At 38.4% G+C, this 27,343-nt stretch overlaps 1 protein-coding gene across 1 annotated transcript in view; it reads right to left on the bottom strand.

Annotated features, from left to right (window-relative positions):
* Positions 1–23,437, bottom strand: part of SCIN (scinderin) — an 81,016-nt gene extending 57,579 nt beyond the window's left edge. Inside the window, exons 1-3 of the mRNA XM_036864544.1 lie at positions 22,840–23,437; positions 16,109–16,263; positions 11,244–11,405 (exon numbers count right to left, since the gene is read on the bottom strand). Coding sequence (XP_036720439.1) covers positions 11,244–11,405; positions 16,109–16,263; positions 22,840–23,038 — 516 coding nt within the window. The 5' untranslated portion in view covers positions 23,039–23,437. The remainder of the gene's footprint in view (positions 1–11,243; positions 11,406–16,108; positions 16,264–22,839) is intronic.
* Between the last annotated feature and the right edge of the window lie 3,906 nt (positions 23,438–27,343).

Here is a 27,343-nt window from a genome sequence, read left to right as displayed (position 1 = left end):
GGTAAAATGTGTTTAAAAAGCATTATAGCTAATGATAATTTTCTAAATATAATTATTATTTAACATAGAATTTTACAATATTCTTTGGATCCCAAAATATTTTCCATGATATTACTTTGGGTTGGGAGTTTTTATGTGCAGTATCAATTCACAGATAAATTTAATTGTAGAAAATATTCCTCACCATTGCTTAGAGACCAGTTTCAACCTTTAAAATAGCAAAAACATATCTAGGAAATACTCATAAAAATAATAAAACTTTTAGGGGCTTCCCTGGTGGCGCAGTGGTTAAGAGTCTGCCTGCCAATGAAGGAGACACGGGTTCGAGCCCTGGTCCAGGAGGATCCCACGTGCCGCGGAGCAACTAAGCCCTTGTGCCACGACTACTGAGCCCGCGTGCCACAACTGCTGAGGCCCGTGACCCTAGAGCCCGTGCTCCGCAACAAGAAAAGTCACCACAATAAGCACGCGCACCGCAATGAAGAGTAGCCCACGCTCTCCACAACTAGAGAAGGCCCGCATGCACCAACGAAGACCCAACGCAGCCAAAAATAAATAAAATAAATAAATTATTTAAAAAAATAATAATAATAATAAAACTTTTAATAGTGAAGTTTACCTTTTAACTCAAAGATGACTAAATCACTAAAGAAAGTGTTACCAAAAAAAATTTCTTACTGAGCATGAAAATGAATGTTTTGTGTTATGCTTACTCTTTCATTATTTTCACCTTATTTTGTGCTATTTCTATAAGTGACATATTATCTTATTTACTAGACTTAATTTTCAGTGGTTAACTCAGACAAGAAATGCAATAAAATGTGGACTTTAATTTTAAATTGCTAAAAGCCAGAACTGTTTAAAAAATTAATTAAAAAACCCTTTTCAGACTCTACAGAGTGAAGTGAGTCAGAAAGAGAAAAACAAATACAGTATGCTAACACATATATATGGAATCTAAGGAAAAAAAAAAAAAAGGTCATGAAGAACCTAGTGGCAAGACGGGAATAAAGACACAGACCTACTAGAGAATGGACTTGAGGACCTGGGGAGGGGGAGGGGTAAGGTGTGACAGGGTGAGAGAGTGGCATGGACATATATACACTACTAAATGTAAAATAGATAGCTAGTGGGAAGCAGCCGCATAGCACAGGGAGATCAGCTCGGTGCTTTGTGACCACCTAGAGGGGTGGGATAGGGAGGGTGGGAGGGAGGGAGATGCAAGAGGGAAGAGATATGGAAACATATGTATATGTATAACTGATTCACTTTGTTATAAAGCAGAAACTAACACACCATTGTAAAGCAATTATACTCCAATAAAGATGTTTAAAAAAAAAACCCTTTTCATTCAATGTTAATTAATTTTTTATACAAATATAGTTTGTTCAATAATGGTAGCAGTACATTAAAACATGTTTTAAATTTAAAACAGAATTTGAGCAATTCATTAAATTTGAGCAATTTCCATTCCATTACGTGTAGATGATGTGTTTAAGACATCTTATTTTAACACAGCTGTACAGTGATGAGATGAATGTGTGTAGTACTATTAATAAACTGTGTTAGCCCAACACCTACTCTATTCAGAGGTAGTTGGTTAAGACTATTCACCACTCTGTGCACAAGGAAACTTTGTACTCAATCGGCCCCATGTTTGAAAAACTCTCCTATAATGTAACTTAACCTTTTTTTTAGAGGGCATGAGCTGAAAAAAAGAAATTCTGCAGAGAGCTACAAAATATCTGAATTGATATGATAGGTTGATATGTATTATTACAACCAGAAAAAGTTTTCATTATAATTTAAATTGTTTTATTTGTAATACTTTAATGGGATTTAGATGAAAAACCTTTTGTAAATCTTATTTAAGTGTACTAGACACTGAAAATTGTAGAGCAAACATGGTTTCAGAGGCAACTATTTTACCTTCTAAGATCCTAAGGGATTTAACAACTCAACACTAAATGTTATATTTGGGGAGGGAGGGAAGGATATAAAAACTCCCTGTAAATATCCATTCAATTTAGAATGAAGTCCACATAAATTTTGGCTGAAATTTGCTGACGTACACGTTGCCCACGAACAACCTCTAGTAGAAGTTTGTGAAACTATAATTAACTCAATGTACAAACTATTAAAGGAAAACAAAATCACACTGGATAGTTCAAAAAGGAAAAAATAAGGGAGTAAAGAGAAACTGTTACTGGCAATTAGTTCGGACCACCAGTAACAAGAAATAAAAGCAAGTGAGTGATATTCATAGAAACAACCACACTGGGGGCAGACCTAGAGGTTTCTAAAATTTCCTTTAAACTACATGGTCAGAGTTAACAAGTCAAACAACAAAGTGCAGCCAAACCTCATTTGGGGACAGGAAATAAGAGCAGAAATAAAACAATGGTCAATGATGCCCTTGAAGGGAGGCAAGGTTAAAGGAGACCCCCAAACAGCCATGTGATGGTGACTCATAACATGGGCAAAGAATTCAGATGGAATTGCTACTCTTTTGTCCTTTTCTAAGTTTTTTATTCTAAATACATCTAAAAGTTTATAAAACGGGCGGGGGCAGATTTCTTCCTCTCCCTTGCTTCTATTGGCTTTATTTTTCCTGTGTTTAGTTTTCCCTTAGATCTAGTTAACCAAATATAGAAGTTCATTCAGATACCCCTCTAGGCTGGAGAGTCTCCAAGAACTGCTTAACAGCCACTATGCAGAACAGTATGGAAGTTCCTTAAAAAACTAAAAATAGAACTACCATATGACCCAGCAGTCCCACTACTGGGCATATACCCTGAGAAAACCATAATTCAAAAAGAGTCATGTACCACAATGTTCATTGCAGCTCTATTTACAATAGCCAGGACATGGAAGCAACCTAAGTGTCCATCAACAGATGAATGAATAAAGAAGATGTGGCACATATATACAATGGAACATTACTCAGCCATAAAAGGAAAGGAAATTGAGTTATTTGTAGTGAGGTGGATGGACCTAGCATCTGTCATACAGAGTGAAGTAAGTCAGAAAGAGAAAAACAAATACCGTATGCTAACACATATATATGGCATCTAAAAAAAAAAAAAGGTTCTGAAGAACCTAGGGGCAGGACAGGAATAAAGACGCACATGTAGAGAATGAACTTGAGGACATGGGGAGGGGGAAGGGTAAGCTGGGACGAAGTGAGAGAGTGGCAAGGACATATATACACTACCAATTGCAAAATAGATAGCTAGTGGGAAGCAGCTGCATAGCACAGGGAGATCAGCTCAGTGCTTTGTGACCACCTAGAGGGTTGGGATAGGGAGGATGGGAGGGAGATGCAAGAGGGAGGAGATATGGGGATGTATGTATATGCATAGCTGATTCACTTTGTTATAAAGCAGAAACTAACACACCATTGTAAAGCAATTATACTCCAATAATGGGGTGTGTGTATATGTATGGCTGATTTGCTTTGTTGTAGGGCGGAGGCTAGCACACCACTGTGGAGCAATTGTACTCCAATAAAGATGTTAAAAAAAAAAAAAGATGTTAAAAAAAATGATAATGTCTTCTGCAATACTTCTAGGACCTACCTTTTTCTTTTTAACTTTAAAACATGATTTTTTTTGCCTTTTGATAAACAAATGCTTATTTATATTCTATTTTGTTGTTGTTTAAAGCCAAGCCAACTCAATATCCTTCAATGACATGTATACGTGTTCTAAAAAACATCTCTGACTGAAGGATGTAAGTTGGATGCAGAGAGTGTGGATGGTCACTGAAGGCAGGGCGACCAGAAAGGAAGGAGTTATATGTGAGGTAGGACAAAGCAGTGGTGATGGAGAAAAGGAGAAGAATACAGGGATTTATAAGGTTAAAGCCTACAGGGTCGGTCAACCATGCCTTTGGATGGGTACTAGAGGACCGGGAATGGGGGAAATGACTTGGACAATTGTAGCTTGGCTGCGGCAGTGATGCCACTTACTGGGAAAAGGTGACAGCTTTTGGAGCATTCTTTTTGTAGCAAGAGAAGGTGAAATTGCGTTCTCTGTACTAGTCAAAGTATTTGGCAAATCATATATATTTATTTATCAAAAATAATTTCTTCCAGCCACAGAAGTAGGTGACTCAACTATTTTTAACTGACTTATTGGTTCTTTGAACATATGATTGTGAATTTCCCAGCACCATTAGACATTTCCCATATTGAAATGGGGACGTTCACTGTACAATATAATAATCTGGGGGTGGAGCTTAAAAAGAACCTACACCAGGACTTCCCTGGTGGTCCAGTGGTTAAGACTCCACACTTCCAATGCAGGGGGCATGGGTTCAATCCCTGGTTGGGGAACTAAGATCCTACATGCCTCGCAGCCCGGTCAAAAAAAAACAAAACACCCTACACCAAAGGCCCGTCCTAAAACCTTAAAATCAGAATCTTCAGGAGTCAAATCACAGGCATCAGTATTTTTAAAACCTCTTCTAAATGATGCCAGTGTGAAACCATGATTGAGAATTAAAATATAGCTCCTAATACCTTGACAGCCATCTTTCCTAGGGCCCTCATCCATTCTCCAGTTACAGCCTGTGTGTAGCTCCATTCCAGCACTTCTCACATTCTACCTGGTCATACTCTTGACTTGTGTATGTGTTTGTGTCTCTCACCACTTCATGGCACCTGGAGGCCAAAGGCTATCTGGTTTTCATCTTTACACTCCAAGCACCCAGCATACACTAAGCACACACTAAATGCCATTCATCCATACTTTTATTGCAGGGTAAATTTCAGAGAGTTAAAATTAGATTTATCTTTCCCATTATCTTTTTTTGTGGCCTGAAGGCTCTCCCCAGTAAATCTAGTGGGATGCATTACTTTGGAGTAAGGACAAATTTATCCAGAACACAGAAGATATTGCTCAGCTTTCAGTTTTAAAATAAGCCTTCTTAAGTCATAGTAGAGGCAAAAGTCTGAAAGCCAACATAGTTTTAACTTAAAAAACCTTGATTTTCCTAGAGTTAAGTGTTCTGCAGGGGAGGAGTGAGGACGTGGTCTAGAAAGTTGGTTTTGCATATCGAGAGCCACAGTCTTGGCCTCAGGGGCCAGAGTGTATTGCAGAAACCACGGAGAAGGCAACAGTGTGAAATGGTATAAGACTAGTTTGTCTGGTCCAAGAAAAGTAGGTGATTACAAGGGAACCAGGAAACTTGATCAGGTGCAATCAGTTTTTGAGAAGAGCTCGGTAAATGTCTACTCCTACTTATCTGTCATACATTCATCCATGATCCCAAGCATTAGAGCAGAAACAACTCTGGGCAGTGTCCAGGCAGTTGGACCAATGGGTACTGGTAACCATTTGGATACACTGTCCCCACAACTCCAGTGTGGCATGGGAAAAACTAAGTAGAGTTCCTGAGGGCAGATGCAGTAGTGGCTGATAGAACCAGAAAGGGTCTTGCAGTGGATATGTGGGCATCTCAGAAGACCAAAGTGAGGCCATGAATATTTTCCAGCAAGTGTCTTAGGACAGAGGCCAAAGCCCAGAGCTCAAGATTCAATGAAATGGTGATGCCTCAATTAAGCTTAGAGAGGAGGGAGGCTGAAGACTGCAAACCAGACTCATGCTTCCATTCTCAACCCTGTCCCCTATCCCAGGCAATAATATTACATATGCATCCTCTGGGATGGGGAAGGGGGTGGGTGGGATAATCTGATTTTCTTTAATGACAAACATAATTCACCTTAATAAGGCAAGACACTTTTAACCTACCTGTGGAAATAGAAGGTTGACAATAAAGCAAGGTTGAGTTATAGATTGAAAAAAAAATTGCATCTCTATACACATGACTGCATTTGAGACTGTGTGGCTTTAAGTTGGACAGACAGACATTTGTTGAAATGTTTGTTGAGTGACTGTAAGTTCTGGGCCATAGACTAGGAACAAAGAGAGTGAGTGAGGCTAATAAATGTATGGGCAGGCAGTGTGGAAAGTGCTGAGAGGCAAGTCTCCGCATGGTGATAGGAAAGTTAAGAGCGTGCCCAACTCTACAAGGTGTGACATGGGACAGGGCAAGGGGGAGAGGGGGATTAGTGAACACATTATAAAGAAGGCACATCTGAGTTGAATTTGAGGGTGAGATGATATTGGATGCTTGGCAGAGAAAGGTGAGTAGAAGAGGAGAGTATTCTAAGCAAGGGAAACCTGCAAAAAAGCAAAAGCATGGCGACTTGAGGGAAAGTGTAAGGCACAGGGTCCTGAGACAGTATTTTGATGATGAAGAGGACGGGAAGCATTCAAGGGACACTTAGAAGGAAAAACAGACTGAATGTGATTGATCTCATGTGCAGCACTTGGGAGAAGTTGTCAGGATGTCTCCTGGATCTGGGGTTTGAGGGCCTGAGTGAGCAGTGGTTCTATTCACAAGAAAAGGACAATAAGAGGAGGAATCATTTTGGAATGAGAGGGTGAAACTGATGAGTTCTGTTTTTAGATTTATCGAGTCTGAGGTTCTCATGATATACACAAGATGAAATATCTCGGAGGCAATCTGATATACTGACAGAGAGCTCACGCAAGAGGTCTGAGCTGGACTATAATGCTGAGATTTACTAGGGGGTGAGCAGTTGAAGCTCTGGGGAAGGATGAGTTTGCTCAGGAAGAATGTATAAAGAAAAGACAATGATCAAAAGTAGAATCCTTAAAAAAGCAACAACTTGTGGCAGTGGGCAGACCATGTGAAGAATGAGAAAGAATGGCTTGAAAGGAGGAGAAACAGGAAGCCAGGGAAGAAGTGAGACTGAAGGAAAAAGGAATAATCAAGTGTCAACTGAGCACAGGGGCAAGTGGGAAATGATCAGCGTCCACTGGATTTAGCAGAAGGCACTAATGCTCATAGGAAGAACAGTTTCAAAGAAATAGTGGTAGTGAAAGTCAGAAGACGTGGGTTGAAGGCCAACTGGTCAATGAGGAAGTGTAGGCTGCTTTTTCAAAGCAGCATGACTGACTATGAGAGAGGGCGGGATAGATTACAAATAGCAAAGGCAGTAGGGCAATGTTGCATAACTGACCAAACAAGTTAACAAGGAAACCGAACATGCAGAACACCACGATTAAAAACTCACCACAGGTTCCTACTCCTGTGAAACCTAATTCTCCACTAGTGGCTGGCTCTGACATGTATTTCTAAAAGAGTTAACTCCAGATACCAACCTCTAAGAATATGGGCTTTTTTCATTATCATTCACTTTCTGGGGTTACTGATGCTTTGTTGCAATATTGAGATGTAATTTTATTAATTTCTACAAATTCCTCATATCTTTAAAAATAGTGGGAAAGTAATGATTTATAAATTCACCAACATTAAAATATATATTTCAAAAGCATTTTCCAACAATTCAGTAAATTCCAATTTGCTGAAGTCTAGCCACATCCCATATTATTTTCTGAAAATACACTAAATACAAGACAACTTATCCAAATCATCCTCCAAAATGTTGATGTTGTAATTAAATGAATAATTTTACAATCTCATGCTTTAGGTTGAAAAGGTTATGCTGTCATGTCTAGAGAATATTTACTGTGGTCTAAAATCCTATCACAGTAAATGTTTCTAAGGTATATGGCACATCACCTTAATACTAGTGATTGTTTATCAAAAAAGGCTCACTTCCCTCAAACACAATCAAGATATGGGATTTAGGTTATATCCATAACCTTAGCATTGGCCAGCTGGCTTTAGTTTGGTGACAGCTCTAGATGTTCAACCTATCTTTTTCATACCTGGGTAATAAAACAAGATTGAAGAGATGGCATTGGCTTCCCTTTGTGCCCACTAAAGCAGAAAGTGGTCATGAAATAATTAACTAGTAACTGTTATAAAAATACTATGATAGAGAAAATTTTGATTCCCTTTCTCTTGGTTTACTGTGACACACCCTAAAAATAAAGTCCCCAAGGTAACTGCAAGATCTTATCACCTTTTAGAAACTTTTGGCGACATAACAACTGGTTAAAGGTTAATAACACAAACATAGATCATGTGGGTATTTGTTCTAAAGTACTTAGGAATCCAGGGCTTGATTCTTACTAGGATATCCCTGTGAGGTGTGGGAAAGTTCCACAACATAAGAGAAAATCAGCTTCAAGTATCTCTGCAACAAAATCATTCCAAATGTCTCTAACCAACCATGAGAGCAGGAGGTAACTTGAAATTCATTAAAGAAAATTAACTACATAAAATAAAGAAAATTTACTATTAAACAGGTGAATGTCCTCGAATCTTATTATAGAGACTCTGTCCCTATTACATGAGGCTGGATTTGTGGGGACTACTTCTATGCGCAGATACTACCTATGGGAAGAGAGCATATGTTACTAGAGCTAGAATTGGTCTATCACAGCATTCAACTATCTAGCCCATTGTGGAAACTCAATACTTGTTCAACAAAATAATAAATAATTTCATTAATAATACTACTTTCAGTAGATTCTAAGCTGTATTAGACATAATCAATTCTGAATTCAACAGATTCTGAAACTATTGCAAGACACTCTGTTAGAGAGCCACATCATCTTCTATACTACCAAGTTCACTTAGTGGAATGAAAAGGATGTGACAGGAACAGAAAAACCCAGGTCCTATCCCAGATCACCACTCAACCTGCATTAACGCAAGTGACTTGCTCACACCTTCTAAGGCGTTTCTTCCTCTTGTGAAACTGAGATGGTAACTGCCATTTCCAGATATGACTGTGTGTCAGATGGGACTGAATCAGAGTCAGCTAAGGTCAGTAGTGTCATTAGAAACCACAGTTAAGATGAAAAAAAAAGAAGGAAAAAGAAATAAGGAAGTTAAGTCTCCAAGAGGTTAATGACTTGCTCAAGATCAAAGAGCAGAGAGTTGGAAAGCTCAATTGGACATTATTCATGACAAAGAGATTATTGCATTTGTAGAGCAATTACATTACACATAAAATACTTTTTTAGAAAAGAAACATTTTCAAGTAATGGCAGTGATGAATTACATTATCAGTGGGAAGTAGATAGGGGCCTCAAAGCTCATCTAATCAAATACCCGACTTTTATAGATGAGAACCTGAGATTACACTAAACTCGGATGAAAACTGAGGTCCACTTTCTCCATGAACAATACCACCTTATATGTAAAAATACTTTATAAATTATAAAGGGATAAAGGGCTATAAAATGTAAGTAGTTGAGGGAGACAATTATTGTGCATTGGCTTTGAGAGATTCTGAGTGCTGTTTTTGGAACTGCATAGCCTAATATACCTGATCATCTATTTGTATAAGTTGTGGTTTTGGTTGCAGAGGAATGGAGGGAGAGACTAGTATCTGTTTTCTGCCTACCTGAAGGTTAGGACTTAAGCCTGGTTAGGGGAACAGGTTAGCATCTAAGGTTGAAAAGGATATTTCCATGAAATTCACTGTGAGATACAGGGCAAGAGTACTGCCATTTTGGGTGCAGATGTCTAAGTGTGACACTGGGAATTGTACTTTGGGCATTAATATTATAATTTCAACTGTGCACCCAGCTGGTATAATCCAAGACAGTCGAATTATACATTAGCAGTAATAAAACTAGAGGTGTATCCTAACTTAGAGAACCCAAAGAAGTTTATAATTTGTGTCATTTTGCAAACTATTTATAACCTTAGCATATTTAATCTCTATGCTGTTGCCAGATTAATATTGCTCAAACCGAACTTCGTGTAGCTGCATTTTTAAAATCCTCAGTGTCCCCTCTCTATATATATGAAATAAACTTTTTTGGCCTCTGTCTGATGCTCTTCCCCAAAATACTGCCCAAGGAGAGGCAGTAAAGCAAAAGGCTTAGGTGGGAATCAGACATATGTAGGGTCTAATCCTGGCTTCATTATTTACTGGCTGTGCCACCTTGAGCAAGTTCTATAGACAGTCCAAGCCTCATGCTAACTGAAGCAATAAGTCCCTGAACATTGCTTGACCTAGAAATGTTATGGATGATGATTGGAATGCTGATGTATGTGGTGTGATGAGAATTATGATCCCTAGAAGAAAAAGGACAACATAAACATGCTCTGTGCTTCTTGCCTTCTTTGCCATTGCACATGGGTTTTCAGTGGCAGGGAATACTTTTTTAGGTTTTTTAAAACCTTACAAAGTTTTAAAGACACAACTCAAATCCTACCTACTAGAGTCTAGCACAAGACCTTGCAATAATACTTCTTTGTCATGATAATAATGATAAGTATTCCTGACATTAAAGAGGCCTCTTTTCCTGGAAGAAAAGTCAGATGTTGCCCATCCGACTAAGATGATACTTGACATTTGTACTTGTGCCTTTTCTTCTAATAATTCTGAGAAAATTAAAAAGTGTGAAATAGGGACTTCCCTGGTGGCGCAGTGGATAAGAATCCACCTGCCAATGCAGGGGACATGGGTTCCATCCCTGGTCGGGGAACAAAGATCCCACATGCTGCAGGGCAACTAAGCCTGTGTGCCACAACTACTGAGCCTGCGCTCTAGAGCCCGAGTGCCACAACTACTGAAGCCTGCGTGTCTAGAGCCCGCGAGCCACAACTACTGAAGCCCGTGCACCTAGAGCCCATGCTCCGCAACAAGAGAAGCCACCTCAATGAGAAGCCCGCACACCGCAACGAAGAGTAGCCCTGGCTGGCTGCAACTAGAGAAAGCCTGTGCGCAGCAACGAAGACCCAACACAGCCAAAAATAAATAAAATTAAATCTTTTTTTAAAAAAAGTGTGAAATAGTATTATGTGTGTGGATGTAAGGGATATACTAATATTTGTTAAAATATTTTCCCAAAACTCTTCAGGCAGGCGGTTTAGACTCATCCTACGTCCATTTTAAATTCTAGAATCTTTGCTTCCTGGGGGAATCAATTTCCCCCTCAAGCAATGTTTTCCCACACACACTTAGGGACAAAAATAATTAGAGGAAGCTCTGTTCAAGGAGAAGGGGAAATATATTAAAATTTTCAATTTCTGTTCTATGGTAGGAAGAACTAAATCACTACTCCATTCTAAACCTATCAAAGAAAATAAAAACTTTGAAGTCCCGCTTTATGTGTCATTTAAATACTTGCCAATTAGTCATATGATATAATTGCACCTCACATAAACATGACCTTTTTCTAAGTGTGTAGAAAAAGTGATTATCTTCCATGACACATACATCTGATTTGATCTGAAGACAATTTACTTTCCTCTAGACATCTCCATGTGTGTATAAAACTTACAGTGCCAAGGTCAATGATGAAGCAGTCACCCTTGTTGAAACTGTCCCAGCTTAGAGGAACTTCTGTGGCCCTGACCACTCTCCGACCTTTCACATGCAGGAGCCTCTGGGCGGTCAAGTCATTTGTGAGAACATGATTGAGTCCAGACGCCACGCCTCCAGCCTGATCAGTGGAAGGAAGATAGAAGACAAACAAACAAACAAACAGAAAAGGATGAGGCTTCGAACTAGACACAGCAGCTTAGAAAACCACAGGTGTTGGTGCCAAGCTGCCTGGTAGGCCAAGATAAAATACCCACTTAAGTGCATGTGAAAAATTAAATATGCAGAAGAGAATTTCCTGGCAAATCAACAGGTTTTTGTTTTGTTTTGTTTTAGGCTCTTTATCCTTCCTATTTTAACCATTCAATTTAATACTGCAAATATTTACTGAAAACCTTCCATGTATAAAACCTGCTGCATAAACTGAAAAGAGCTGTAGCTCTTGTCCTCTGGGAACTAACGATTCTCAAACCATTGAGTGAGAAGGCAGACAAGGATTTCAGAAAAAATGGTGACAGGAGGTTAACGGAGAGGCAGAGGTCAGAAGTACAGACGAGGAGAGCCTAGAGGACCAGGCAGCCCAAAACTCCCATGGTCACAGCCTCAGGTCAGAGAAGGGAGCTGAGTGCTGGCCAGGTATGGACTGCTCCTAATTTTGGTCCTTGTTTTTTAACATTAAAAAATCACCTGTTGGGGCTTCCCTGGCGGCGCAGTGGTTGAGAATCTGCCTGCCAATACAGGGGATACGGGTTCGAGCCCTGGTCTGGGAAGATCCCACATGCCGTGGAGCAACTAGGCCCGTGAGCCACAACTACTGAGCCTGCGTGTCTGGAGCCTGTGCTTGTAACAAGAGAGGCCGCGATAGTGAGAGGCCCGCGCACCACGTTGAAGAGTGGCCCCCGCTCGCCACAACTAGAGAAAGCTCTCGCACAGAAACGAACACCCAACACAGCCAAAAATAAAAAATAAATTAATTAATAAAAAAAAAATCACCTGTCTTATTTATTTAGGTAAAAAGAGTTTACAAAATATGCCAGGCTTAAGTATTTATACTCTAAATCTGGTTGCACATCCCCAACCAAAACAAAATGAAAATCAAAGTACAACCACACTGAATTAAGAAATACTGAAGAAAAACAGATTAACTGCATCAAGCACATCTTCTTGAATCATTTGAAATCAGCTTTTCCCTTTTTCATTCTTTTCCCGAATTAAGTGTTAAGGACAATAATCTTTATTTACTTCCATAATTAACTATGAGGTAACGTGCAGAATAAAGATGCAGTGTAAATAAAACTGTTACTTATTGATCAAAAGCCTCCCTGATAATATGGTAAGAAAATTAGCAGTATAAGAAGCCTATAAAATAATCCAACTTTCAAATTTATTACATCAACATTATACAGTAAATCCAAAGAAAGAAGTGAAGGTTCATATGTAATCAATAGCACATTCTTTAAATTTCCATTGACTTTAGACTTCTCCCCTTCTCCAAAAGGCCCTCATGAATAAAAAGGTTTTGTTAGTATATGCTAAATGTTGACTTCCAGACAATTACAACTGCAAGCTTTTACAAATATATAATAATTTCCCACTTCATAATTTTAAAAAGATTGTCATATTTCTTGACTGCACAAAGTATTATACAATAAAAATAAATTCAAGTTTTTCACCGATATATTACTATGCTTGGCCGCCTTAATTTTTTTAAATAAGAGGTACACTGCAATCTGATAAAAAATAGCATAAGAACACTGTGTTCTGTAAAAAAGTTATAAAATATAGAGTTGACTTAGACTGAGAATACATATATAACATTTAGGATAATTTCATCTGGTGAACTATCAGAGTATATATAGTCTGTGAACATTTAATGGTATTTTAAAAATTAATTTTGTCTCTGATATTTGATGCCAAAAATGCACAAAAGAAAAACTTCTGTTTCATATATGTCTGTATCAGACAGTAATTCTTCTATGAATACTGTTTGAATGTACCCTGGAAACTCCCAGCCTCTTTCTACCTATTCCACAGAATGAAAGCAAGATGGATGATCCCCTAAATCAAGGGCACCATAAATACAGTTTTACTGGCTGACAGATGTCTGATTGTTGCTATTCACAATCATGATTGGGGCTGGGTCTTGTTCAGCTTGGGAAAGGTGCTTAGCCAGAGATTTAATATAAGGAAGTAGTAGTAAGTAACTATTTATTTATTTATTTATTTATTTTATTATTTGTTTTTGGCCACACTGGGTCTTCGTTGCTGCGCGCAGTCTTTCTCTAGCTGCGGCGAGCGGGGGCTACTCTTCGTTGTGGTGTGCGGGCTTCTCATCGCAGTGGCTTCTCTTGTTGCGGAGCACGGGCTCTAGGCGCACGGGCTTCAGTAGTTATGGCTCACGGGGTCGGTAGTTGTGGCTCGCGGGCTCTAGAGCTCAGGCTCAGTAGTTGTGGCGCACAGGCTTAGTTGCTCCGTGGCATGTGGGATCTTCCCAGACCAGAGCTTGAACCCCTGTCCCCTGCATTGGCAGGCGGATTCCTAACCACTGCACCACCAGGGAAGCCCAGTAGTAAGTAATTAGTCCTCTGTAACCCCTCCCCAACTCCCTCACAGAGGAAAAAAAAAAACTCAAGTCGATTAAATGACATGGGAAGATGATCTTAATGTTTCCTAGCTGCATCTTTATCTTATATATAGCAACTAAATGTGGTTGTTGCTGACTTGGGAATGGTAGACTTGGCCAAGTTTTACGCATTTCAAATAGACACAATATCCTTTCCATAGAGTATTCTTAAATAAAAAATTCATCTGGGCATTTGAACGATTTACTTATGTTGAGAGCATCATAGCATCATGGTTACCAGCTTAGGCGCTGAAGTCAGATAATCACCCAGTCACACAGCAGCTGTGAGAGCTTGGCAAGTTACATAGTCTCCCTAAGTTTCCATTTACTTATCTTAATAGGATGATAATGATAGAAACTGCACCACAGAGCTGTTTTTCAGATTAAATGCGATAATACATGTGAAGTGCTTAGTATATTCCTAGAAGCATGAAATTAAGTGTAACGTAATAATCTTTGCTGTCTGGGTAGTAAACGAGCTCTGCTTCCACATTTCCTATCACATATTGTTGCAACTACACACGTTGTCATCTGCTCAATGTCACTAGTGATAAGACAGTAAAATGATTTTTTTTGCTGATAAATTTGACCTCCATTTGCAAACATCCTCTTTCTAAAAACTGCTGATTTGTGGTGGTTTTAATGTTGATAATTAGGAGATAATTATCCAATAATTGTAAAATTACTTTTATCATGTCCACTTTTAAGTATGTAACCAGAAGTTTGATTTCAGAAGTCCCGCTAATAGGCAGAAGGATTAATAATAGCATAAAATCCGAATGATGGCATATGTACTATAACATACGTATTTTTATTATTTAATTTAATCCTTAATCCTTACAACACCTACACAAGAAAGCTGTTGTTACACCCATTGCACATTTGAGGAAACTGAACACAGAAAGCTTATGTAATTGCCCTGAGGCAAACAAGCCATATGTGGCAGAAATGGGTTCATAACCAGGATGATGGCACAGTACATGCTTCTAGTAACTACAAGCTCCAGCTTATTCAAAATCTTGGGTTCATTGACATACGAGATGTTTCAGGATCATTTCACATAAAATAACTCGTGAATTAAATAAAATAAGAGGTAATAGTTTCATATTTAATAGTTTCTAGCTTAGAGTAAAAAAGTGATTTCAAGAGAGAGAAGAGAACTTTTAAGTGTTTTGTCCTGATCCCAATGGCATCACAAAATATTCAACTAAGGCTCTGATCAGGAAAAAGAAGAAATAAACTCGGGCATCATAGTAGGCAAATTTAGTGTATATTCAGAATTCTAGTTTAGTTCTGAGGTTTTAGGTCTTCACTGGGCTAATATGGTAGACGGGTGGGGTGGTACGGTCTGCAGAACACCTGTTGGAAACGTTTGATTTTGAGAAAGATTGTTGCCGGAGTGTTTGTCTAGAGAAGGTGTTCCTCACACTTTAACTGAACACTCTTGGAGGCAGGGGGGATAGCGAAGGATGGCCAGTCTGCAAGCGCCACTGAGAGAATTCCAGGAAAAGCTATCCTTTGTTGAAGGTCGCCTTAAAGGCACAGACTATTTAATTATTTGGGATTTTGCTTGTTTGTTTGTTTCAGAAGTAAAGCCATTTGATGATTATTATTTCAGGCCAAAACACATAAATTCTATGTGTGTGTATGGGGGGGGTGCATATGCCAGTGTATGCGTAGGAGTTTGTGAGACTCAACCACTCATATGTTCAACTCAGTGGTTTCATTTGTATCATTTCCAAGATCAAACTACACTATTTGGGAAATGTGTGTATAGTTCTTTGTATTAACTGAAGTTATAGTTGTTATAAATACTGTACTAATATATTCCAGAACAACTGAAATTCCCAAGTTGTGGATTATTTGCAGCAAATTAAGTGATTCTTTCGAACAGCAAAAATGAAAACTATTAATGCCCAAGTTGTCCATATTGACTTAGCATCATTAAAAATTAACCTATCAAACGAAATTAAGTCAGAATATTTCACACATTATACCATATATTCCACAAACATTTATCAAGCACCTATTATGGGTCTCGAGAGTACTGGGGATATATCAGTGAACAAAACAGATTAAAACAAAAACAAAACAAAACAAAAAACCCTGCCCTCAATGAACTTTCATTCTATGAAGATATGAGGCATGGATGGATAGGAAAAGAAAAGGGGGTCATAAAACAGTTTGAGAGAGCTGCTCACCTTGTATTTCAGACCTCCTTTGAAGTAGCCAACAAAATCCATAGACTCATAGCCTTGAAGTTCTCTATTCTGCACGGGCTTGCCACCCAAATAGTCATCCATCTGCACAGTAAAGATGGCAGCTGCTGTGCTTTCATCCTGAGTACACTCCTTTCCTGAAACGGCCAATGACAGCACCTCATTTATCAAGCAAGAAACAGGATTAAGGCAGAATTTCTGATAAGAAAACACTCAGAAATTTTCTTTGAATTATATGCCAATACAATAAATTTATGCATAAATTGTTCATCTTCAACAGAACAATCAGCAGAAATGGTATAATATAAAATACTATTTTAATAACTAAAAGAATTGTTTTGTTCCCACTTTCCAATTCTTTTTTTTTTTTTAATTTTAAAAGAAACGCCACTGTCAGACTATGTTCAGGAAGATATAATAATATATTCCAGTAGGATTCACATTCATTTGGTATAGTCAATGATAAGGCTATGAAAACATTTTTCAATTGTTTTAGCCTTTCTCAGAATTAATCGCCAGGCTTCCAAAATGTCAATATGTTAATATTTGTAAGGAACACAAACATCATGGGCCAGAGCTAAACAACACTTTGAGAATGGGAAAATGGATGTAACTTGACTTTACCACTGTTTTTGAGTCCAGTTGTCCCCACTTCACTATCTTATTGGCATAAGATAATATTCTCGGAAGGAAAAGGGAGGGTAAAGGAACCAGAATGCTAACATCTTTTGAATGTTAATGTACGCAGCATTACCCCGGGAATTTAACACACAACACACAGTTAATTTTCATAATTCTAATGCAGATCCCATCCAGGCAACCTCACTGAGGTCGAAACACCAATTCTTAAACCCAGTGTCTTCGACGTACACAAAGATCAGAGCCAGGACAGCCCTGATGGGACCTCAAAATTTATAAAAGACATTTAAAAACTTCCACTACTTAAGCTGTGTGAAAATCATTAATGATTCTAGAAATAATAATAATAGCTAACATTTATACCTTTATAGCACCCTTGCTATGGGCCAGGCACTACGCTAGTGTTTTACACGGATAATCTGATTTAATCTTCAAGTGACCCAATGTAGCAGAAACCATTCTCTACCATGTTACAGCAGAGGACGTGGAGGCTTAGAGAGACCAAGTAATTTCTCTGAGGTCATAATGTTGACCTTTGATAGAACATGACCCAGAGGCAGGTGTTTGTGACTCTGAAGCACAGGCTCTTAGAAATTACAATACTAGTAGATATTTTTTATACTCAGACTCTCATTACCAGTAAAATTTTGAGGTGATTGGGGAATGTTATTTTCCTCCATGGATAATTGATGCATAAATGTTCAGAAGCTGTAACAATACTATAGTTCAACTGGAACCCCAATTAAGAGTATTCACTGAAGTTGGAGAAAGCAAGTCAGTCAGGTATATTAAATAAAGAATTGGATTTATTTAAAACTCCTCTCACTCTCAGAGGGGACCTGTGTAGTAAGTGTCTTCTCAGAAAAAAAATTTAGTAGCTAGAAGAGTATCTGACATGATATCAATTTTGTGAACTTGTGGTCAAAGAAAATTATTTAACACATAAAAAACACATGCAATTTTGCAGTCTGAAAGGGCCTAGTGTCATTCTTCCGTCCACTTTCCCATCCATAAATTAGATTACTAATAAGGGCATAGATGCAGATTTGTACAGAGAGGCTTTAAGAAGGAAACTTAAATCAAGGTTAATATGAAAGGTGTTGAGGATGATGTATTTGATATAAATATTCTTATTTGAGTACAAGTTGAAACCCTAATCTCTTTAGGTAGATGAAAATGGGCAGGCATGTGACTAATGAATGAACCAGAAGTAAGTTAGTTAAATTATGCTATCATTTGTTGATGCTTATGCACTGTGCAAGGCCAGGGAATGTCAGTATGAATAAACCAGAGTCTTCTAAAGAGGTTGAAAGGTCTTAATGAAGCCAATACTAGCCTTTGAAAATGAAAACTAAAATCAAATTCAGTTATATTATGATGAAATTCTAATAAGTGTTCAAAAACTTACAAATGTTCTGAATGAGTTATGCTTATGACTTCATTTATTTTCCCTATGCTAATTTTCCCAATGCCTTCCATGTTATGTTGTTTTGTGTTATGTTATTTTATACTATGTTATGTTATATTATATTTGTAAATATGCTGTAAACTTCCTAAAATTGTTTTGGGGATGTGATTTTATATATAAAACATAAATAAAAAGAGAAGTTTAATGACTAAGTTAACTGAACAACCATTCATGATAAAAAAAACTCTCGCCATGTTAGGAACACAGGGGAAAATCCTCAACTTGATAAACAGCATCTTCAAAACACATACAGCTAACATAAATTCTTAATGATCAAAGACTGAATCCTTTCTCCCAAAGATGGGGAACAAGGCAAGTACTCCTACTCAACATAACACAGGAAGTTTTAACGACTGCAAAAAGGTAGGAAAAAGAAATAAAAAACATACAGATTGGAAAGGAAGAAAAAAATGTGTCTATTTAGAGATGACAGGATGGCCTACATAGAAAATTCTATGGAATCTACCAAAATAAACCTCTTCAGAAAAAGTGCATTCAGCAAAATAGCATGATGAAGATTAATCAATAACAAAAAGCAGTCTCATTTTTATATAGAAACAATGAACATGCAAAAGTTGAAATTAAAAGCACAATACCATTTACAGTCACTTCAATGAAACTGAAATACTCAGATACATATTTAACAAAACAGGTACATGATCTACATGCTAAAAACTACAAAATGGTAATAAAAAATCAGACCTTAATAAATATAAAGACAGTATTCATGGAATGTGAGACTTGTAATACAATAAATATGTCAATTTTCCCCAAATTGATCTATAGCCTTAATTCTATTCCTATCAAAATCATATTGAGGTTTATTACAGATTATATGAGTTAGTTTGTTATAAAATTAATGTGAAAAGGCACAGGCCCTAGAATAGCTAAAACAACCTTGACAAAGAAAAATAAGGTAAGAATACTAATTCCATCTGATATTAAGGTTTACTATACAGCCACAGTAATTAAGTAAGACCGTGTGGTATTGGTGGAAGACACCAATTGGTACAGACACACAGATCAATAGACCAAGTTTCCCCCAATGTAAAATTTTGTAAAACTTTAGTATGTACCGTTTAGTATACTACAGTATATTAAAGTATAAGTATATAAGTACAGTACAGCACAAAATGCCACAACCAGGATATTGACATTGATACAATCCACTTATCTTTTTTATATTTTCCCAATTTTACTTGAACTCATCTGTGTGTATTTGTACATTTAGTTATATACAATTTTATCACATATGTAAATTTATATATCCACCATCATAGTCAAGATACTGCATAGTTCCATCACCAAAAAATCCCTTATGTTGCCTTTTTATAACTATACCCACCTCCCACCTGAATCCCCCTCCCCTACGTCATCTCTAACCTCTGGTGACAATAAATCTAAAATTTAGTCATTTCCAAAATGTTATATAAATGGAATCATATAGCATGAGATCTTTTGGCATTGTTTTTTTTTTCCACACGGCATAATTCCCTAAGGGATTCACCTGAGTTGTGTTTATCAATAGTTTGTTCCTTTTTGTTGCTGAGTAGTCTTCCTTGGTATAGATGTGCCACTTGTTTAACCAGTCACCTGTTGACAGATATCTGGGCTGATTCAAGTTTTTGTCTATTCAAATAAAGCTGCTATGACATGCATGTACGTGTTGTTGCATGAATATAAAATTTCATTTCTCTGGATTAAATGCCCATGAATGCGACTGCTGGATCACATGGTAGTGGCATGTACAGTTTTGTAAGAAACTGCCAAACTCTTTTCCATAATGGTTGTACATTTTATATTCTCCTCTACCTCAAGCAATGTATAAAACTCCAGTTTCTCAGCAACCTCTCCAGCCCTTGTATATTATAAGCTCCTTGTATTGTACATTGTATATTGTAACCCAACTTTTTGGATCCCCCGTGCCTTACAAAGAGCCCAGCACAGATAGATGCATTTAAACTGCTAGGTACAAAGCTGAAATGTTTTTTCAGGAAGGACCGATGCAACAACTTCTAAGTTACATGCATCAAATTCCTACTTTGTAAAGGAAACAAAAAATAAATTTAAAAACTGAAATAATCTGAGATATGCAAGGGTACTATGGAAAGACACTGAGGGAGAGACCAGGAAAGATGACTCTTCCTCTGTTCTCCAGTTTTGTGTCCCACTTCTTCCTGTTTCCCCTTTCTTCCTCTTACTTGGCCTGTTTCTTCATTTCTACACCAGCCATCTTTTTTATCCCAGGCTGATTTTAACTCTACTGTCTTTCATCTTCCTTCCAACTGACTTCCTTTAGTCAGACTTTCTCTTCCCTTGAACCTTCAGCTCTCCCACTTGGAACTTTCTCTCAATCTGTCCCTCTGAATAGTCCTCATGAATTCACCCGAATTTAGGTCTTAGAGTAGAATACATTGGATGAAATCCAGCTTGCTTCAGGGAACTGAAGTAGGAAGAGCTGCTGAACAGTTCCACCTACAGGTCCTGCTGACTATCGTGCGCTAAACTTTCCACGGTTCCCGTGATTTTCTCTTGGCACAAGATCCCTCCCAATTCCCCTCATTTTCCTTTTTTCCATCAAGGCTTCTCTGCTTCCCCATAACCGCAGACACGTGGTGTCTCTTTCACAGAGCTCATCACATTTTACCTGGGTTATATCACTTTTTGTTTTATTGCACCTTTGAGATTGTAAATTTTCAGGGAAGGTTCATAAATCATTCATATGCAAAAATGCTGAGCACACAATGCTGGGCACGTTGAAAGTTATTGAATTAACCTATTAATTAACACACTATTAAGTTCAGTTTTAGTAGACCTTTAAGACCATAAAATGTTTCTGCCCAAAGCATTTTCTATTACATTTTTTGAAACTGGTGAGCACTGAATGAATGAGTTAATTCGCATCTGTAAACCCTACAAAACACAGTACTTGAAGAACTTACCTGGATGAGAAAGAACCTATAGAATTAAAACAATTGTGTTTAAAGCCCCCTTGGAATCCTCTGACAAAGTCAAACTTCACTGCTGTCTACAGCATGATATGAAGTTCTTTCACATTTTAATTCACCAAAATGACAGATGTGGTATTTCAGATACTTTTACTCATTCCAGATCCAAGTTCTAAACAGAAAAACCAAGGTAAGGACATTATTATTCTATGTGGCATCATTCGTTCATGAACATAAGTTATACATTAAGGTTTCAGTGGGGAGTTTCTTTTGGAGGGTATAAAATATAAACAGATCACTGTCTGTGATAATAGGAACAGTGACATTACACTAGGAAACCAAAATGAGTTTAGATCTCAGCCTCAGCCTCCTCAAGCAAGCACAAAATTTTAATATCAAGTGCTATAATGAAACAGTGCTGTCTCCCTCTATGGATTTCTCATTTGGAGTGTTGGCTCCAGGTGTTCGCTAATATTGAGAACATCACTTCATGTTCTCTACCATTTTGTTTCTTAAAATCTTCAAATGTTAGGGGAAAAAATGACTTTCAGGGACTTCAAAATGTGTATGTGTGTGTGGTTTTGTGTGTTTTCCCCATAAACCCATGAATAAAACTAAAAATAAACACAGTCTAGGGGAGGCAAGCTGATTTTAAAAATAGGCAATAAGGCTCAGACAATCCGTGCGTTGTTAGACGGGGTGTGCCCACTGGCACAGGATCTCACAGGGAGAGGTTAGACATTCAGGATGTTTACGAGTAAAAGTAGAAGGTGGGAAAAGTAGAACACTCAAGGCCCGGTGTCCTGAGAGCCTGGCGCGGGTGAAGCCCAAAATAATTACTACTGATGAAGGAGCTGTTTTGTTCCAAATTGTCTTCTTGTTGAGATACATAAATAGTAAATTTAAAAATAATCATATTATTATTATTATAAAGCAACTCATCTAAATACAAACTCTGCCATATAAAGCTATTTACTCATATTGATAAAGCCGCCAGCATCCTAATCAACAGGAATTTCTCTTAGCCAAACCTGCGAGCAGTGCGTGGCAGGCTGGAATCTGATTTAAAGCGGCCCAGAACATTAATCGCCGCAAATAATAGAGAACTCTAAGCTGACGCCCAAGGGCAAAAAATAAAACTAAATAATTTTCTTAAAGGAATCTCGCCGTCTGCGGCGAATGCCCACAACTTGTTTGGCTCATCTCCTCGCTGACAGGGGAACCAGGACTGAACCTGTCGGAAGGTGAGCCGAACTTGGCCAGCGCCACGGTGCAGCGGGCGGTCGCCCCGGGCGGGAGGTGGGTTTGGAGACTGGAAAGTGAAAGGGGGAGAAGCGAGAGGAAGCAGCGCCAAAACCCAGGAGATGGACACGACAAAGGTCAAAGCTAGTGAGGTAAGACTGCTCCCGACTTCGCTGCGCCCCGCGTTCGCAGCCGCGTTTGCAGGAGCGGACGCCGGCGGGGAAAAGGTGCCCAGGCCCAAAGTGGGGCAGGGGGGGCGGCGCGGGGAGGCCCACGGGGGCTCAACCGGCGCGAAGGGTCTCCAGGCCCGTCCGGCTAGCGCTGCCCCGCCCCCCAGCCCGCAAACCTCAACCCCCAGCGGCCTCGCCCCTCCCCGACCTGGGCGCGCCCGGGCCCCGCCGCCCGCCGTCTCTCACCGAGCCAGAAGTGCAGGCGGTACGTGAAGCCCCGCCTGGCCTGGGTCGTGTGTAGCACCAGGTACGCATCCCCGACGTAGAAGTCACCGTAAGCGCTCTCGGGCACGGCCACCAGCTCCAGTTTCTCGATCCTCCAGACATGCAGCCCCGCCTGCTTGCCCGCCCGGGCGAACTCCTTGTGGTACAGCCCCTGGGCCATGGCTCGGGCACGCGATGCTCCGGGAAGTTGGCGGGGTACCTCGCTGACCCTGAAGTCGGACTGAACCCAGACCGGCAGGAAGAACCCTGGTCGCAGCGGTTTTATAGGGTTTGCTCTGCGGGGGCGGAGCCCCGGGACCCCCAAACGGGAGGGGCTAAGTGCTCAGGCCGGAGTTGCTTTAGAGTAGGCGATCGGTTCTCCTCCGAAGCGTAGCGCCTGGTATCAACCTCCTACGTCCTTCCCCCGCAGCCCGAAGGAAATCGAATCTCAGAAATCATAAGATCCTAAGGAAACTTGCTGAAACTCCTGGAAATGCCTCCTCCAAGGAAGGACATTTTCCCAGGCAATAGCTGGAGGAGATCAACAATTAAAACTCAGGTTGGCGCATCGTTTAAAAAAAAAACTGGCTATCCAGGTAACAGTTAATCATCAACTCCATCATTTTATCAGCCTGTCTCGCCATTCCCGATGGGCAAAGTTTTTCCGTCCTGATCTTCCCAATTTGAAAATGCCATGAGAAACAGCATGTCAGGTTTCTTGGAAAGAGTGAAAACCTGGAAGGATAGTGGTCTTACCCGGGGGACAGCGCTCTCTAAGTCCCCAGGGGTTTAGGGAGCTGTGGTTAAGCTCTTTGTCACCTGCCTCCTTTGGGCAAGAGAGTTTTGTTTTTAAAACAACAACAACAACAACAACAGCAGTCCTCCTGGGGTGTTCTCAGGCTGGGCTGTTTGTGAGTGTGATATTATGCTTAGCCTGCCTTCTGAGTTAACTGTTACCTGGCTTCAAGGTGCTAATTTTCTCATTGTTTTCCCTACAGCTTTTGCTTTTGCAGCATGGGCAAAGCACTGTAAAATACAGACGGAAGTTTACTCCTTATTTGGCATTCATTTAACTGAAGCTGATATGGCAAAGGATTTTACTGTTATTGAGAAAGCAAATCGCTCATGACATAGAGTAAGAAAGCTGGTTTTTATGCATGTACATTTTCTGTCACTGTTTTCCAAATTACAGAAGTCCCCAGAAGGTAACTAATAACATACAATTTGATTTTTCCTTAATTAATTTATGTTTTAAAATAGGTATTACATGACCATGGTAAAAAACCTCAAAAGTACAGGTGTGCAATAAAAATGTATCTCTATTTCACCTGCCATCCGGTTGCTTTCCCCAAAGGCAACTGAGTTACCAGTTTCTTAAGTATTTTTCCAGACATATTTGATATTCTTTCAACTACAAGAATACAGATAACAGAGTAATTTTTATTTTCTAACAGAAATGGTAACATACACACTGTTCTGAGCCAATATATCAAAATATCAATAGCCAGTACTCATAGAGCTGCTTCTTTTTACTGACCACAAGGTATCAAGGTATTCCATCTTTTAAATGTACTATAACTTATTTAATCTGTTCAAGTTCATAGGCATTTAAATTTTGCCTATATTTTGCTAACACAATGTTGCAAGCAACATTTCTGAACATACTTTGTTATACTCATGAATTATAACTATGAGATAAATTCCTGGAAATACAATTGCTAGAGGGGTTGGAATTCAATGGTGTTGATGACAGTGATGATAATTATGAAACTAGTCACTACCATTTACTGTTCTTCTGCAATGATGGGGCATGGCAGAGATAGCTTTCATTCAATTCCCCTGTCCATTCTTGGTTCTGTAGTCACCTAACAACAGCAAGCCTCAGGTTCCTCATCTGTAAAATGGGAAAATAATAGTTTTCACCTTAAAAGATCGTTATTTGGATTAAATGCGCAAGTGTTTTTGTCTGTTACATAGAAAATGCTCAGTAATTATGAGCTCTGTTATGCAGTGGTGAGCTTCCTTTTGCTCCTCTAAACCCCTTCTTCATCCTTCAGCTCCTGGCAGTCTTCCCTTAAGACCAGCCTGCATGGGCTAAAGCAACTGGGCTTCAATGCCCTCTAGGTTAGGGTTTGGTTGGAAATCAGAGGGAGAGAGGAGAGTAAGGTCAGAGTATTTATTTCCTTGGTTTCCTCCACCAAAGGTCACTACTTTTAAAGACAAATAACTCTATCTGACTTTTCTCTCCTTTGGATTCAGGCAACTGTCCCCTCAGATGCATTATCCCTTTAGGTTTCTCTGTCCTTCTACTTATATATATCTAAAACCTCTAAAAAAAAAATCTCCTGAATTTTTCTGTTTTGTATGTACCATCTGTCATAGGTTGAGATCCTAATTGATAAATACTATTAGCTACGTTCTCTTTTTTTCTTTCTAACACAAACAATGATAGGTAGGTTTGAGAAGGCTTATTTTATAAATGAGGAAACTGAGGCTTCGGAACTTGTCAAAGATCACCCAGCTAGTGAGTGGCCGAAGGAGAATTCAAGCTCACTGTGTCTAATTCAGAAGCACATATTCTTTACAAAACCTTACTCTTTCGATCCAAATTATTTGGCCTAGATTTGTTCATATAAGTATACTTTATATTTTCATTTTCTTCAAACTTGTCCCTAGAGAAGCTTCTAATATGGTGTGTCCCATTCAGCACCAGGAAGCTTAGCTTTAACTTTGTGACTGAGCCGTTACATGTCTTGGTTTTCTTATCTATAAAGTGATAATCATTTGTTCTCTTCTTTCTTCTAGGGAAAAAATATGAAAACTGGTGATCTGGACTTAAGATAATTTAAAAGTCAGAGTTATCACTTAAGTTCAGTTTCAGTTTTAGTCATAATTCCATTCCTTCTGGTGAAGGAATTCCTTTAATGATTAAATAAAAATAAAAGGAAATAATTTCTTTTTATTAAAGAAATAAAACGGGACTTTGATGTATAAGTGAAATTCCCTCTTACTTAGGCCGGCAATAGGGTGAGGCAAGTGAGGCACCTGCCTGGGATGGAAAATTTACAAGTGCACTAAAAAGTTCAATAATCAAGATCAATACTATTTTAAGGCAGTATTTTTAATAATCAAAATTAATGCAAAAAAATCATAATAAAAATAGCAAAGTTTAAAATAAAGACAGAATTGTTAACAGTGCCAGATGGGGCCATATTGGAAGCTGAGACAAAGGAAAAATACTGATTTTCTTTTACTTAAAATTTTGATATTTTGGTTTATCATTTTTTTGCATTACTGTGTCTCATTTTTCTTATCTGTGAAATGGGACTACTGACACAAATCCTTGTAAAATTGTCATGAGCATTAAATGGATAAATAAATATAAACCTGGGATAGTGCCTGGTATAAACTCAACTGAGATTGATGAATGGTCAAATCACTTCTCCCAATCCAATCTTGTAAGAATAATGTTTCTAAGTCTAATTCAGATAGGGACTGCCAATTTCCTATACAAAAAAGGTCTCTAAAACCAGATGCCATTTCCTTTCCATGCCTTTATTTTTTCTTTCTGTCTCTCATAACCTAGATTCTTAAAAGTAGATTATTTTCTCCTCTTCATGTTATTGCTGTTCTCCCATTATCTGTCTATTGAAGTTTTACCATTTCTTTAAGGTTTAACTAAAGATACTCATCTTCATCATCATTATTCTCTTGGATCCATTAAATTTCAGCATCCTCTCTGCTTCCAATTCTCTTGATATGCTCTTAAATTATAGCAATTACCACACTCTGAAGTGTGTTTTCTCTCACAACACTGTAGGCTCACTGAGAGACTTATATCTCATTATTTTATTCTCTGACCTTATGGTAACACATGCTGAAAAGGTGTGGTTGAATAGATGATTTTGGATTAAATTACATTTTCTTTTTTTTTTATATAATTTACCAATCCTCTCTCAGCCCAGGTAGAAACAGCCAAGGTGAATAAGGTTTTTTGCTTTTGTTTTTGTTTTTAACAGGAATCTGGAGGTTTGAGGTGTGGAGCCTCATGGTTGAATTCAAGGTAGGTGTTTTTCTAGAATGTTAATGCCCAAGGGGAAATGTTAGTTTAATCCTTGAAATAAATAACAGTGTTAATACTGTAATTAATTCATTGTGCAATTCATTGGAATGAGTTAGTAAAAAAACAAAACAAAACAAAAAATTGGCTTCAAGTGGTCTTCATTATCTAAATCATAAAATCTTAGAGTTGAGAGGCATCTCATTTTATTTCCATTATTGTATCATGACCACAGAACTGTTGAAATTAAACATATGTGAAAGACAGGAAGTACACCTTTTTTCCAAGAGAGGGAAATGCTTCAAGTATTTTATTTATTTGCTTTCCTTTGATTATAAATAATGAAAGAATGTAATTAAAAATACATTTCTTTTACTGGTCATCCTGCTAAATTGTATTAACATGTTTGATTTACCAAATGATTTG

This window comes from Balaenoptera musculus, chromosome 9 (assembly GCF_009873245.2).
Source record: "Balaenoptera musculus isolate JJ_BM4_2016_0621 chromosome 9, mBalMus1.pri.v3, whole genome shotgun sequence".
Taxonomy (NCBI): Eukaryota; Metazoa; Chordata; class Mammalia; order Artiodactyla; family Balaenopteridae; genus Balaenoptera; species Balaenoptera musculus.
This window is presented reverse-complemented; position numbering and strand designations above follow the sequence as displayed.